At 58.4% G+C, this 12234-nt stretch overlaps 1 protein-coding gene across 3 annotated transcripts in view; it reads left to right on the top strand.

Moving 5' to 3' along the window:
- The window catches only part of TPO (thyroid peroxidase), a 32244-nt gene extending 21313 nt beyond the window's left edge, over positions 1-10931 (top strand). The window contains exons 8-14 of one of the 3 annotated variants that reach the window (XM_027113909.1): positions 1271-1523; positions 2063-2233; positions 3605-3842; positions 4356-4564; positions 5152-5322; positions 9899-10030; positions 10828-10931. In XM_027113909.1, coding sequence (XP_026969710.1) covers positions 1271-1523; positions 2063-2233; positions 3605-3842; positions 4356-4564; positions 5152-5322; positions 9899-10030; positions 10828-10931 — 1278 coding nt within the window. The remainder of the gene's footprint in view (positions 1-1270; positions 1524-2062; positions 2234-3604; positions 3843-4355; positions 4565-5151; positions 5323-9898; positions 10031-10827) is intronic. The other 2 variants (XM_027113911.1, XM_027113910.1) reach the window with 2 other exon arrangements.
- The last annotated feature ends 1303 nt before the right edge of the window (positions 10932-12234 follow it).

The following is a 12234-nucleotide window of genomic DNA, read 5'->3' as shown; positions in this document are numbered from 1 at the left end:
GCTCCAGTCAGCCCGGGTCTCGGCGGGGATGGCACGCAGCGGTGCGAGGGGCTCCGTGGGCCCTTCACCTGGAGGCCGCGACCTCCGCTGGCCTGGGAAGTACCGGCCTGTGCACTTAGAAGACACACTCCGTCGTCTGGAAGGGATGGCCCACAAGGACGCAGATGCTCTGTTGTCACCTTCATGTTGTTTCTGAGAATGGTACACGTTCCCTTCCTACACTCATAAGCTGAAATGTAAGACCTTTCCCTCCAGGACAGAATCTTTCCTACTGGTTTATATTCCTCATTTAGATGTGGCTTATGGGCCCAAATATTCTCTTAAATACCAGACAATTCAGAAGGGAAAAAAGGAATACCACAGGGATCTCGGCCCCTGCTTACATTTTAATTCGTGGAAGCCATTCCGACCGTATATGAGCTTTAGGTTGTGTATCATTTCCTTTAAACCTGGGGACAGGTGGTTATCCGTGCATGGATGTATACACTATATACAACATATGCATCTTCTCCGTATACTGTCTCTATATGATACCATATGTCTGCTACGTATAAAGCCATGCAGTATCTAATATATCCATGTACTCTATAGAATGTCTATAGATAATACCATGTGTCTAATACATATAAACCCATGTATATTTTTTATTCTCACAAAAACTCAAAGGAAGAGGTTTCTCCAGCAGAGGAAACAGGTTCAGAGAGGTCAACCTCCCAGAGTCACGTAGCTGAGAAGGGGGGATATGGGGGTGCAACTCACCTTGGTCCAAATCTTCAGCCTCTGATGCCCAGACCCAGCGAAGGGACTAGATTTCTGAGTTTTGCTTTAGGTCCTGGTGTTAACGGAGGGCTCGTGGGTGAAGTGGGAGTGAAGGGGGCTGGTTGCTGGACAGAAACCTTGTCATGTTTCTGAACGAGTGCAGGGGGGCAGCAGCCTCCTTGGTTCGTCTTCACGCACTGAGGGTCCCCCTCACTTTCCGTGGCCTGGCCTGGCCTGGAGGGTGTCTGGGGGCATCTCTGACATGCCCTGTACAGCCCCGTAGAAGCCGAGAGCTCAGGACTTTTTTTGGAACAGGGGGTGTTCCTGTACCTGCTCCCCTGCTTCCCTGTGCCCCCAGGTGACAAGACCCCCAGCGACAGCTCGGGAGGTGCAGCGGCCCCCAGGCTTGTGCGGGAAGAAGCCCCCCAACCCGGCATCGCTCTGACTGCGAGCCCGCATCCAGCCAGGGGCTCCACTGCCCCGGCTCCCACCCACTCTCCTTTCTCCGCAGATCATCACCCTGCGGGATTACGTCCCCAAAATCCTGGGCCCCGAGGCCTTCGGGCAGCACGTGGGCCCCTACAGGGGATACGACCCCGCCGTGGACCCTACGGTGTCTAACGTGTTCTCCACGGCCGCCTTCCGCTTTGGACACGCCACAGTGCACCCGCTGGTGCGGCGGCTGGACGCCCGCTTCCAGGAGCGCCTGGGGCTCCTGCCGCTGCGGGATGCCTTCTTCCGGCCCTGGCGGCTCCTTGAGGAAGGTGCGCATCCCTGGGCCACGCTTGGGAGGGGGAGCCAGGTGTGCGGTCACCTGCCCGCCGGCCGGAGGTGCTCGGGTCAGCAGCGGGCATGGAGAATATAAATGCATCCACAGAGGTCTGAAAAGTGATCCTGTTCATCAGACGCTTTCCCTGGGGTTTCTGAGTCTCCAGAACTCCCAGGGACGGCCGCGGGCTCCCTCAGCCAGGCTGGGGCTTGTTCACTGGTCTAGGCTTTAGACCCAGCAAACACCTCCTTCAACTGTGACGTTTCTGCTGCTGAAAAACAAGCACAAACCTCCGCCCCTGAGGCTCCATCCTGGTTTCCTTCAGACACACGTCAGGGTCCGGCCCGCTGGGGCTCTGACGGGGCGAATCCACCACGAGGCAGCACCCTAAGGGCCCAGGAAACTTGGGAAGCCCTGGAGGTGAATTCCTGAGATTATGGGAGGCTTTTGTTCAGAACCAGCATAGTTTACGATCTGTTCTGTTTCCCCAAGACTCACCTGAGAAAGCGCAGCCCTCCTGTGTGCTGTTTCCAGGTGGTGTGGACCCCATCATGAGGGGCCTGCTGGCGACACCAGCCAAGCTGCAGGTGCAAGACCAGCTGATGAACGAGGAGCTGACAGAGAGGCTCTTTGTGCTGTCGGACTCGGGGACCCTGGACCTGGCATCCATCAACCTGCAGAGGGGCCGGGACCACGGCCTGCCAGGTGGGCCCTCCCAGTTCCTTACCTGCAGGAGCTGCCAGATGAGCTGCTGTTCTAATGTATCTCGGACCTACTGCCAACGTCTGAGAAACGGCTTTGAAAGCCTCTGTACCCCTCGCGTTCTAACTGGAAATAAGGCATCCTCTCCTCTAGTTCTGTTTAGTCTGAGCGCCAGCCCCCCACCCCCAGATTTCTGTGTCCCGCTGCCTCAGCGCCCTGCGGGGAGCTGGCCCGGGCGCAATGCGTTTCCTTGTGTCCATGCGTTCATGCGGTACTTCTGTCGGGGGTCTGCTGTGTCTGAGGCCCCGGGCATAAAACGAGACCCAGTCTTGCCAAAAGGACCGCGGGCGGCAGAGCACAGAGAGGAAATGACGGGGAGCTTTGGTGAGCTTCTGGTCAGACCCAGATGGCGTGTAAGGCGAGGGCTCACGCGCCATGAGGAGGGTTGGAGGTCTGGAGGAGGCGGGCCCCGAGAGCAGTGGGACGCGGAGGGGGAGGATGGGGGACCAGCGGTCCAGCAAGCCGGAGACCAGGAGGGAGCTGCAGCCCAGAGTCACACAGACGTGGTCCTTTCCGTGGCTCTCCCTGTGTGTGCGTGTGTGTGTGTGTGTGTGTGTGTGGTCTGTATGTGCGTGTCTGTATGTCTGTGTGTCTGTGCATGTCTGTGTGTATGTGTGTGTGCATGCGTGTCTGTAGGTCTGTGTGTCTGTGCATGTGTCTGTGTGTGTCTGTGCGTGCGTGTGTGTGCCTGTGCGTGTGTGCCTGTGTCTGTGCCTGTGCGTGCGTCTGTATGTCTATGCATCTGTATGTTTGTGTGTCTGTGCGTGTGTGTGGCTGTGCATGTGTGTGTCTGTGTGCCTGTGTCTGTGCGTGTGTGTGTCTGTGCGTGTGTGTGCCTGTGTGCCTGTGTCTGTGCGTGTGTGTGTCTGTGTGCCTGTGTGTGTGCATGTGTGTGGATGTGCATGTGTGTGCCTGTGTGTGTGGATGTGCGTGTGTGTGCCTGTGTGGAAGGAGGGGTGCTGGCGCCTGTGCTCCGGCCGCTCCCGTGGGAACGTGGATACGGCAGGTGAGCGCTGGCCTCACTGCTCAGCAGAGACGAGAAGTGGGTAAAAGTGTGACCCACTCGGGTGTGTGGGGTTCAGCCTGGTCCCCACGCATGCTGCCTGGCTGGTTTGTGAGCAAACTCTCAACAAGGCCCTGGCGCCCGTGCTGGAATATTCCGACAGGGAGGCCTGCAGGCCGTGGGGCAGCAAGGTGGATTTGAGGCGGGAACCCTGTGGCCAGAGCCCCAGGTGTCGATGGCCCACAGCTGGCGGGACGGGTGGGGCACGTCCGGATCCCGAGTAGGGCGGCCTCGGCCCTCTCCCCGCACAGGTTACAATGAGTGGCGGGAATTCTGCGGCTTGTCCAGGCTGGAGACCCGGGCCGACCTGAGAGCCGCCACCAGCCACGGGAGCGTGGCCGACAAGATCCTGGACCTGTACGGGCACCCGGCTAACGTGGACGTGTGGCTCGGGGGCTTAGCCGAGAGAGTCCTCCCCGGGGCGCGGACCGGCCCGCTGTTTGCCTGCATCATCGGAAAGCAAATGAGGAACCTGAGGGACGGGGACCGGTAGGTGCCCGGGATAGGCGGGGACGCAGGGGCTGTTCGGTGCTGACGGCGTTCCCACGCTGGAAAGGGGCTTTATGTGGTGAGAGGAGCGCGCTGTGGCCTTCGGGTCAGCAGCTGTGGGCTTTGCCAGCGATGCAGCCTCTTGGGAGGACAGTGAGACAGTTTCCCAGAAGCTGAATTCCCCTGGCGACGGGGCCAGAGGAGAGCCTGCGGGGAGGGGGCCTCAGGGCACGTCCTGCAGGGCAGGCGCAGAGCCCTCCTGAAGGCTGGGTTCTGTCCTCGTCACTCTTGTCGTAGAGGCAGCTCTGCACCCAGGGAAAATCAGTGCAGCTGAGCGGGTTAACTGGGTCCCGAAATGGAAAGAACGGTCCTCCCAGCGCCGTCCGGGCCGCTCTCCTTCCCTGGCCGTGCCCGGCCTCCGGTGCCGCATGGCGTGGGCACAGAGGGTGGGCAGGAGTGGTCGGCATGGCAGGGACTGGGCTCTCACGTGTCCTCACGTCTGTCCTCCTGGAGGTTCTGGTGGGAGAACGAGGCGGTGTTCACAGAAGCCCAGAGGCAGGAGCTGGGCCGGCACTCTCTGTCCCGCGTCATCTGCGACAACACCGGCCTCTCCCGCGTGCCACGCGATGCCTTCCGGGTCGGGACGTGGCCCCAGGAGTTCGAGTCGTGCGACAGCATCCCGGGGATGAACCTGGGCGCGTGGAGGGAGGCCCCGCCTCCAGGTAGCCGCGAACCGGGAGCGTCTCTCCTACAGGGTCAAGGACAGGGCCTCCCGGGGGTCACAGCTTCTGAGAGAAGCTGCTTCAAATCCCCTCGGGGGGAGGAAAGAGCCTCCCGCCCTGCTGGGTCCCGGGCGCGACCGCCTCGGCGGGGAAGGCGCAGGTCTGAGGCGAAGCCCCCCTCGGCCCCTCCTGGGGACCACACTGGCCTGCACCTGCCAGCAGAGCAACTGTGTCTCGGGTCCCAGCCTCGGGAGGGTCGGCCGACGGTGAGCTCCCCTGGGGTCAGAAGAGGAGAGGGGCTGAGATCCAGCCTGCCTTGTGCAGCGAGGACCGTGGCCGCCCTCAATTAAAGCGGTCTCGTCGTGGTGGGTGGGGAAGCCTGGTCACGGCCGATACATGGGGAAGGGTTAGAGGCGTGACTTTGCCGCAGGGGGTCAGTGCTGAGAGGGGCCCGTGCTGTGTCCCACCTGGAGGGAAGGAGATTGCTGACGTGAGCCCCTTGGGAGGCCAGTTGGGGGGTGCAGCCCCAGAGGAGGGCGAAGAAAGGGGTCCGGCCTTGACTGTATGTACCTCTCAACCTGGCCCAGAGGATGCCTGTGGCTTCCCGGACAAAGTGGAGGACGGGGACTTCCTGCTGTGTGAGGAGTCCGGAAGGCGTGTGCTGGTGTTTTCCTGTCGCCATGGATTCCAGCTCCACGGGCCGGAGCAAGTTGCCTGCACCCACCGAGGATGGGATTCCCGGCCTCCGGTCTGTAAAGGTCAGTCGTTAACAGGTGTCTTTTCGTGACTTGACCCTGGAGTCTGCATTTTTCAAATACAAATTAAGAATAAATGTCCTTGAAAAATAAATAACCTTAAAAATTGTGACTCACTATACTGCACACCTGTAACTTATGTAATACCGTATAGCAGCTCTCCTTCAATTTAAAGAAAAACTGGAAGGAAACCCCAAATGAAAACATACATAAATGTCATTCAACCAAAGGTGTCTCCGAGTATAATCATCTTCCAGGGACTCTCTGCATGGAAACAAAGTATCCCCTCCATGTGGCCCATGTTCCTAAGTCGATGTCTTTCTAGAAAATGAAGCACCCAGACGGTCACCTCATGACACGCCCGCGGGGTGACCCGGGAAGGACAGGGGGAGGAAGAGGCTAGAGCTTCAGGGAGGCCTGTAGGAAGGGGCTCACAGAGCCAGTGCTCCAATGAAACACGAGTGTTTCCACAGGAGGCGTCAGTAGAGCAGGCCCCCCACCTGTGGTGGCCCGTTTCCAGGGAGACCTCACCCTCCTCCCTGCTCTGGGCCCCAGTCTGCCTACACCTGGGAGGACCCGGAACCGGGACCAGGCAAGCAGAAGCAGGAAGCCTCCCTCGTCCCCTGGGAGAAGCTCCCTCACGTTTCCCTCTAAGCTGCACGAGGAAGACCCTAGAGGAGCAGGAGACAGACTCATGCAAGAATCGGGCTGGTTTACAAGAAATGAAAACAAGGCCCAACTTGTTCAGTCCTACAGTTTCGATTTGGGAAGATGAAACAATTCCAGAGATGGAGGGCGGTCATAGCTGACGACCACGTGATCATACTTAATGCGACCAAAAGGCACACTGACAAATAATTAAGATGGTACATTTCATGTTACCACAGTAACAAAGTTTTCACTTCAATTCTGGGGACTCCAAAACGGGTCCTGGAAAGTTACAGAGGCCACACCCGCCTCTAGACTCGGAAGAGTACAGGAAAAGCCCAGGAGAGGCCGGAGCCCCAGGACCTCAGGACTCAGCCCCGGGCACCAGGTTCAGGAAGGTCCCGGCCGCTCCCTCCAGGTGAGAGGGAAGGACAAGGAGGCAAAGAAGGAGGGGCTCCAGGGCGACGTCCAGGCCACCACTTGGAGGAGGGCGGATGGCACAGGGAGCTCATTGGGAAAGTGAGGGTTTGAGGGAATCTACGGCCAAAACCAGCACGCTGGGCCGGAGAGCCCTGGTTAGACGGTAGGGCAGCCTTCACGCACCCAGGTCTGCACCAGGAGGACGTGGGCTGTAGCCGAGCGGGCACCTCCCACTTCTCCTTGGGGTTTGGGCGTGAACGACGGTGGACTTGAAGCAGAGGGGGCTGGGCCAGGCCGCGCAGAGAGTCACGTTCCAGGAGCCTCCCGTGACAGGAGCCTGACCGTCCTGGACCGCGGTGGCGTCCGGACGCACCTCTTCTGTCTGTCAACCGCCTCTTTTATTGCTGCCGATTCTTATGTTCTGTAGACGGTCCCACAGGAGTAAAAGTAGGACAAATCTGAAAGCTTTTAGTGCTGTTTCCGCTTAGCGCTGGTGCAGAATTAAAACATCCCTGTTACCCAGGGCTGTGGTCCTGGTGTCGGCAGGGCAAGGACACAAGCCCGGGGCAGGCGGTGGGGGTGGGTGAGAGCCCTGCGTGCTCCAGGCGTAAACGTCACGTGTGTGCCTTCCGTCTTTACTGAATAAACCCCTGGACCTTTTATGCTGCATCATGTTGGCTACTTGTTTTAGCTATTTATGACCCCGAAGCTCTATTCCTAGGGGTCTACAAGGTACAAATAATAAAGGAGAAAAGCTTAGAACCGGAGAGTAAAGGAGGGTCAGTGCCGCGGGCTCACCCGCTGCCCTTGGTTACGCTCCGACGCCCAGCTCAGACTCTCCCCCAGGGAGGCCTTCTGCGCCCTAGCGATGGTCCGAACAATGCCAGCATCGCTCTTCTGCTCCCAACGTCCTCCCACCTCCCAGTCAGCTCCCCCACCTCCTGTCTACTCCCAACGTCCTCCCACCTCCCAGTCGGCTCCCCCACCTCCTGTCTACTCCCAACGTCCTCCCACCTCCCAGTCGGCTCCCCCACCTCCTGTCTTTTTCTAACGTAATTTTTCATACCAACAGCTAACCGCGCCCTGAAAGCACGTGCAACGCACGTGTCAGCACATCACTAAGTAAAAAGGCGAGTTACAGAGCTGTGTGGGTAGCGAGAACCCACTTTCCAACAAGCAGGGGGTCCTATTTATTTCGACATTGATAAGCGTCCCATGGAGACAGGAGCTCCTTAAGCTCGGTCACGTGGGCACAGCGAGATAGGACCAGGGAGGAGGGTACTGACTCTGTTTATAGAACCCAGTGTGTTTGTCTGGACACATCGATAATTAGGGCAGAATATCTTTAACGTAAGTATATGACAGGAAGCAGGACGAGGGCTCGCTCCTTTACACAGATACTTCTCGCCTCATCTATGCCTCTGCTAGAAGTTTCTAAGCCAAGAATTGCGAGAAAAAAATGACTCTGGACGTAGCAGGGAGGGAATTTCACTCCCACTGTGAATTGATGAGACAGAGGGGCTGCAGCCCGTCCTCAGCGCAATCGCTTACCTGCACGTCCATGGCTGCAGAAAGGGCAGCAACAGCGTTTAACTGAACATCTAATCCACAAACTCTGAGGAGACTCGTTCTCTCTTCTCTGCTCAAATCCTGCTTAGCCCCCAAAATCATCACATTAAAAAACATAATTAGCAAATGAGTGTAATGAGTCTCTTTCGAGGGCTTTAAAGCCGTGAATCCAGAAGGATAAAAAGCAATGTGTCGTGGCTTTTCGCTGCAGTTATTGCGAGAGGTTCTGTAATAAGTGAGCACAAATACATGTTCCTGCACCTACAGGGAGCGTGAGGCTTGCTGTCGGCACACATGCGCCTAGGGAAGTGGAACAGTGTGCAGATGTTTGTAGCTGGGCCCGGGGGTGTGGTCTTCAGCTCTCCTTGGGAGGTAACCTGTCCCGGTAGGAGCAGCCATGGCCACGGTGCAGACTGACGTGGGGATCTGGGGACACACAGGCTTGAGACGGCCCTCACCACCCGTGCGGGGCTGCCACACATTCTGGGTGGACTCCCCGGACCAGGAGACCAGACCCTACAGTCCCCGCTCTGGCTTCTGATGGGAAGAACCTGACCCTGGAGTGAAAGGGGTTGAATTCTGTCCCCCCAGAAGGTATGTTGAAGCCCTAGACCTCAGGACCTTAGATGTGGCCTTATTAGGAGTAGGGTCTTTGCAGGTGCAGTGCAATTCCAATGAGGCCATCAGGGTGGGCCCTGGTCCAGGAGGACTGGTGTCCCTCCAGGAGGAGGACAGGCACAGAGGGAAGACGGCCCCGTGAGGACGGAGGACGGGAGAGAGGCAGCCAGGCGGAGGAAGCCGAGACGGCCAGCAGCCCCGGGAGCCGGGAGAGGCCGGGAGCGATGCTTCCCTCCGAGTGTGCTCGGGGCCGCGTCTGCACTTCAGGCCTCCAGAGCCAGGAGAGGAGGAGCCTGCCTTGTTTTGCACACCTACCTGCAGTCCAGTGTCCAGGATGGAGTGAGGGGCTCGGCCGGCGGCAGAGGCTCAGCCCACGTTCACTTCATTCCCTCAGAACAAGGGCCACCTGCGAGGACACACGCGTGGGACGTTTGCTGATGTGATGTGGTTGGACAGCATGTATTCAGGACATATTTCTTCTTTTGACATTCTGCTGCTTCCTTCCTGAAATTGGCCAGAAGAGATAGCATGTTATTTGGAAACAGGAACCTGGGGTCCGGTCGTGGTTATGGGTTCCGACAGAAGGAGACCGCGGGGGCCACACACGCTCCTTGTCTGGGGGGACTCACCACACCCACCTGCTCTGTGGGCCTGGGTGTCAGGTCCCAGCTCCCAGCGGCACGGCCGGTGTTCTCCCAGTGGTGGGTGGAGGCCCAGGCCCAGAGCCGGCTGTGTGGCTGGAAGCTGTCCGCTTGGGGTGGGCGGACTCGCTCCCACCGGCCCTCACCCGCCTCCTTCCCACCCACTCTCGAGTCCCGCCCGGGGTGGAGTCCTCCTCAGTGTGGAAAGCACCAGCGGCCTCCAGGGGGTCCACGTGCCCGCGTCTGAGCGAGGTTGCTGGCCTGTGTGGCCTGAACCTCCGGGGACCTGCCTCACCCTCGGGCCCTCGCAGCACCTGGCAGAATTTGAACGAACAGAACTGAGTCTGGATCGGCACTGGCACCAGAGGGATTGCGGGCCTGAGGCGGCCACTAGGGACGGGCCAGGAGAAGCAGTCAGGCCAGCGGGGCAGAGAGTGGCCACGGGCTGGGCTGTCTCCTGAGCGGCCGAAGGGCCGCTGTGAGCAGAAGTGGGGCGGGAGGGAAATGCCCGCGGGACATCAGGGGACGTTCTCTTTTCAAAGGTGCAGGGATCCAGGGGAGACGCGGCCCCGAAATGGGGTGATGTCCCTCTGCCTCCTGGACACGGGACAGAGCTGGGGAGGGATCGGCCTCGTGGGGAAGGGAAGCAGGAGGCTGTCCCTGACCTCTCGTCATGTGTGCAGACATCAACGAGTGTGAAGACATGATGGAACCCCCGTGCCACGCGTCTGCCCGGTGCAAGAACACCAAGGGTGGCTTCCAGTGCGAGTGCACCGACCCCTACGTGCTCGGCGAGGACGGCAGGACCTGCGTGGGTGAGACCATGGCCCTCGGGCATCCAGGCTGGGAGGGGGTGTCGACATACAGGCAGGGATGACCGAAGGGTCACCCTCCGGCCATGAGTGTCCGCGCTGCCACGGCCTCTGATGCTGGGTGAGAGCAGGGAGCCAGCCGGTTCGTACTTGAGGCTAGATCGTGTCTGAGACACAGGACCACTGTGAAACCCTGGGCGGGGCGGGCTGGCTCCAGACCCTCAGCTAGTTTCACCCCCCCGTGAATTATCTCCGGGAGGGAAGCACGAAGTTTGATCCCCATGTGCAGAACAGAGAGGGTAAGTGGCTTGCTCAGGGTCACACAGCCACTCAGCTGCAAATCTAGGAATCATAACTTGGCTTCCAGCTCCTGTAAGAAAAATTATAAGAAAAGAATACTAAGAAATCTATTTCATAAGCGGTCATAAGAAAAATTATGCACTGGGACCTGTTACCATGGCAAGACATTTTATTAAAGCTCCTGCAGTAGGAAAAGGAGAGCTCAGTACAGAGCAGAGCTCAACTCCAAGTACAGCAAAAACAGCAGGGGAGGGACGCCCACGGGGCAGAGCGAGGAGGTCCGTGGAGCTCGACTGCAAGCACAGCAAAGACAGCAGGGGAGGGACAGCCCACGGGGCAGAGCAAGGAGGTCCGTGGAAGGAAAATTACCCAGAGGAACCTGGTTTCCAGGGTCAGGTATGCTCGGGCGGCGACTGGGGGTGGGGCTGGGGTTTGGGAGGGTGCACTGGCCGCTGCCCTCAGCCGGGCAGGCTCACCGGCTGGCTCTGTCCTTGCTCCAGACTCCGGGAGGCTCCCGCGGGCGTCCATGGTCTCCATCGTGCTGGGCGCCGTGCTCGTCTGTGGCCTGGCAGGCCTCACCTGGATGGTGGTTTGCAGGTGGTAAGTCCCCACTTTTCAGCAACGTCCGCTCCTATGGGCCCGGCTGGAGATGCTGCTTCTTTATTTTTCTGGAACCAGTAGAGAGCACCGGCGTCCAAACCCACCTGTCTCCAGAGCTACTTTGTTCAGTGTTAGCCTTTCTGGCTCTTTCATTCTGCTCCAGATAATGAAAGTGGGGTGACCGTTCGTACACATTAGAGGGTATTGAACACCTGTGGGTGGAGATTCGGGGATATTGGATTCTTGGTCACATTAAATGATTATATTGAAAGTCTCTTTCGTTAGGAGTAAAGGTTCTTACAAAGGTTTCTCAGAGAAAAAAGGTCATCCCTGGATAAAAACCTTACTCTTCATTTCTCTCCCTTCCCTCAAGAGCAAACTCTGGGGAAATTGGGAAAGTGAAAGGTGAACTTTTATGTTAGAAACAGCACAGCCGTTGACTTTGGCGGCCGGATCTGCATGTTTCTGGGGGTGAGAGCCGAGCCAGGGCTTCCTTTGGGGGACTTCACTCCATCCCCACCCTTCGCTGCTTCTTCTCATCTGCCAGGTCTTAGGACTCAGACCCGGCACCACTCGGTTTTCAAATGTGTGCAGTTAATAGAGACCACGTGGAAGCCACTGTGGGCCAGCAGCAGACCCAGGCCCCGTCCTCTCTGGCCTCTGAGCTGGGCTGACCTTCCGGACACCCTCGGGCCGCTTCCCCTCCGCCCAGCTGCAGAATCCCTGGTTCTGTGACTCAGGTGCAGCGCCGGCCCCGCACCCATCCTCGCGTCACCCTGACCCTCTGCTCCCGGGTGGCCTTTGGTTCACGTCCCATCTTCCTGGTGAGCTCAACGCTTCACACCCCCTGTCGTTTCTAGAGACTCCTTGGCACGTTCAGAACCCCCAGCTGCTGGACCCCAAAGGGAGCTTCCCCCCATGGAGTTGCTCATCTTACAGGAATGGGTTTCTAATACCCAGAACCCTGGACCTCAGCGATCAGGTCTCAGGACTGACATCACACCTGTGGTCAATAATTGAGTCTCATCAATAACTGAGGGTCACGGCCTTTCCGTTTATTCCGAGGACCTGGAAGGGGGACCCCTGTGTCTGTGACCCCCCGGTCCTACCCTGCCCCCTGCCAAGATGCAGTAGTAAATCCAGGTCCGTTTCTTTCACACTCCAGGATGCTCTCTGCCACCCAGACTTCAGATGACACAGGGCTGTGATCTCCAGGTGAATGACATTTAGGTGACACACTTGCTAATGGACTCACAGCTTCTAACTGCGCTAATATCTTTCATAGTTCAGATGCCACGGAGAAATCA

This window comes from Aethalodelphis obliquidens, unplaced genomic scaffold (assembly GCF_003676395.1).
Source record: "Aethalodelphis obliquidens isolate GAN/ISIS:26980383/991018 unplaced genomic scaffold, ASM367639v1 scaffold12, whole genome shotgun sequence".
NCBI lineage: Eukaryota > Metazoa > Chordata > Mammalia > Artiodactyla > Delphinidae > Aethalodelphis > Aethalodelphis obliquidens.
The sequence above is the reverse complement of the archived record's forward strand: the minus strand, read 5'-3'. Positions and strand labels throughout refer to the sequence as shown.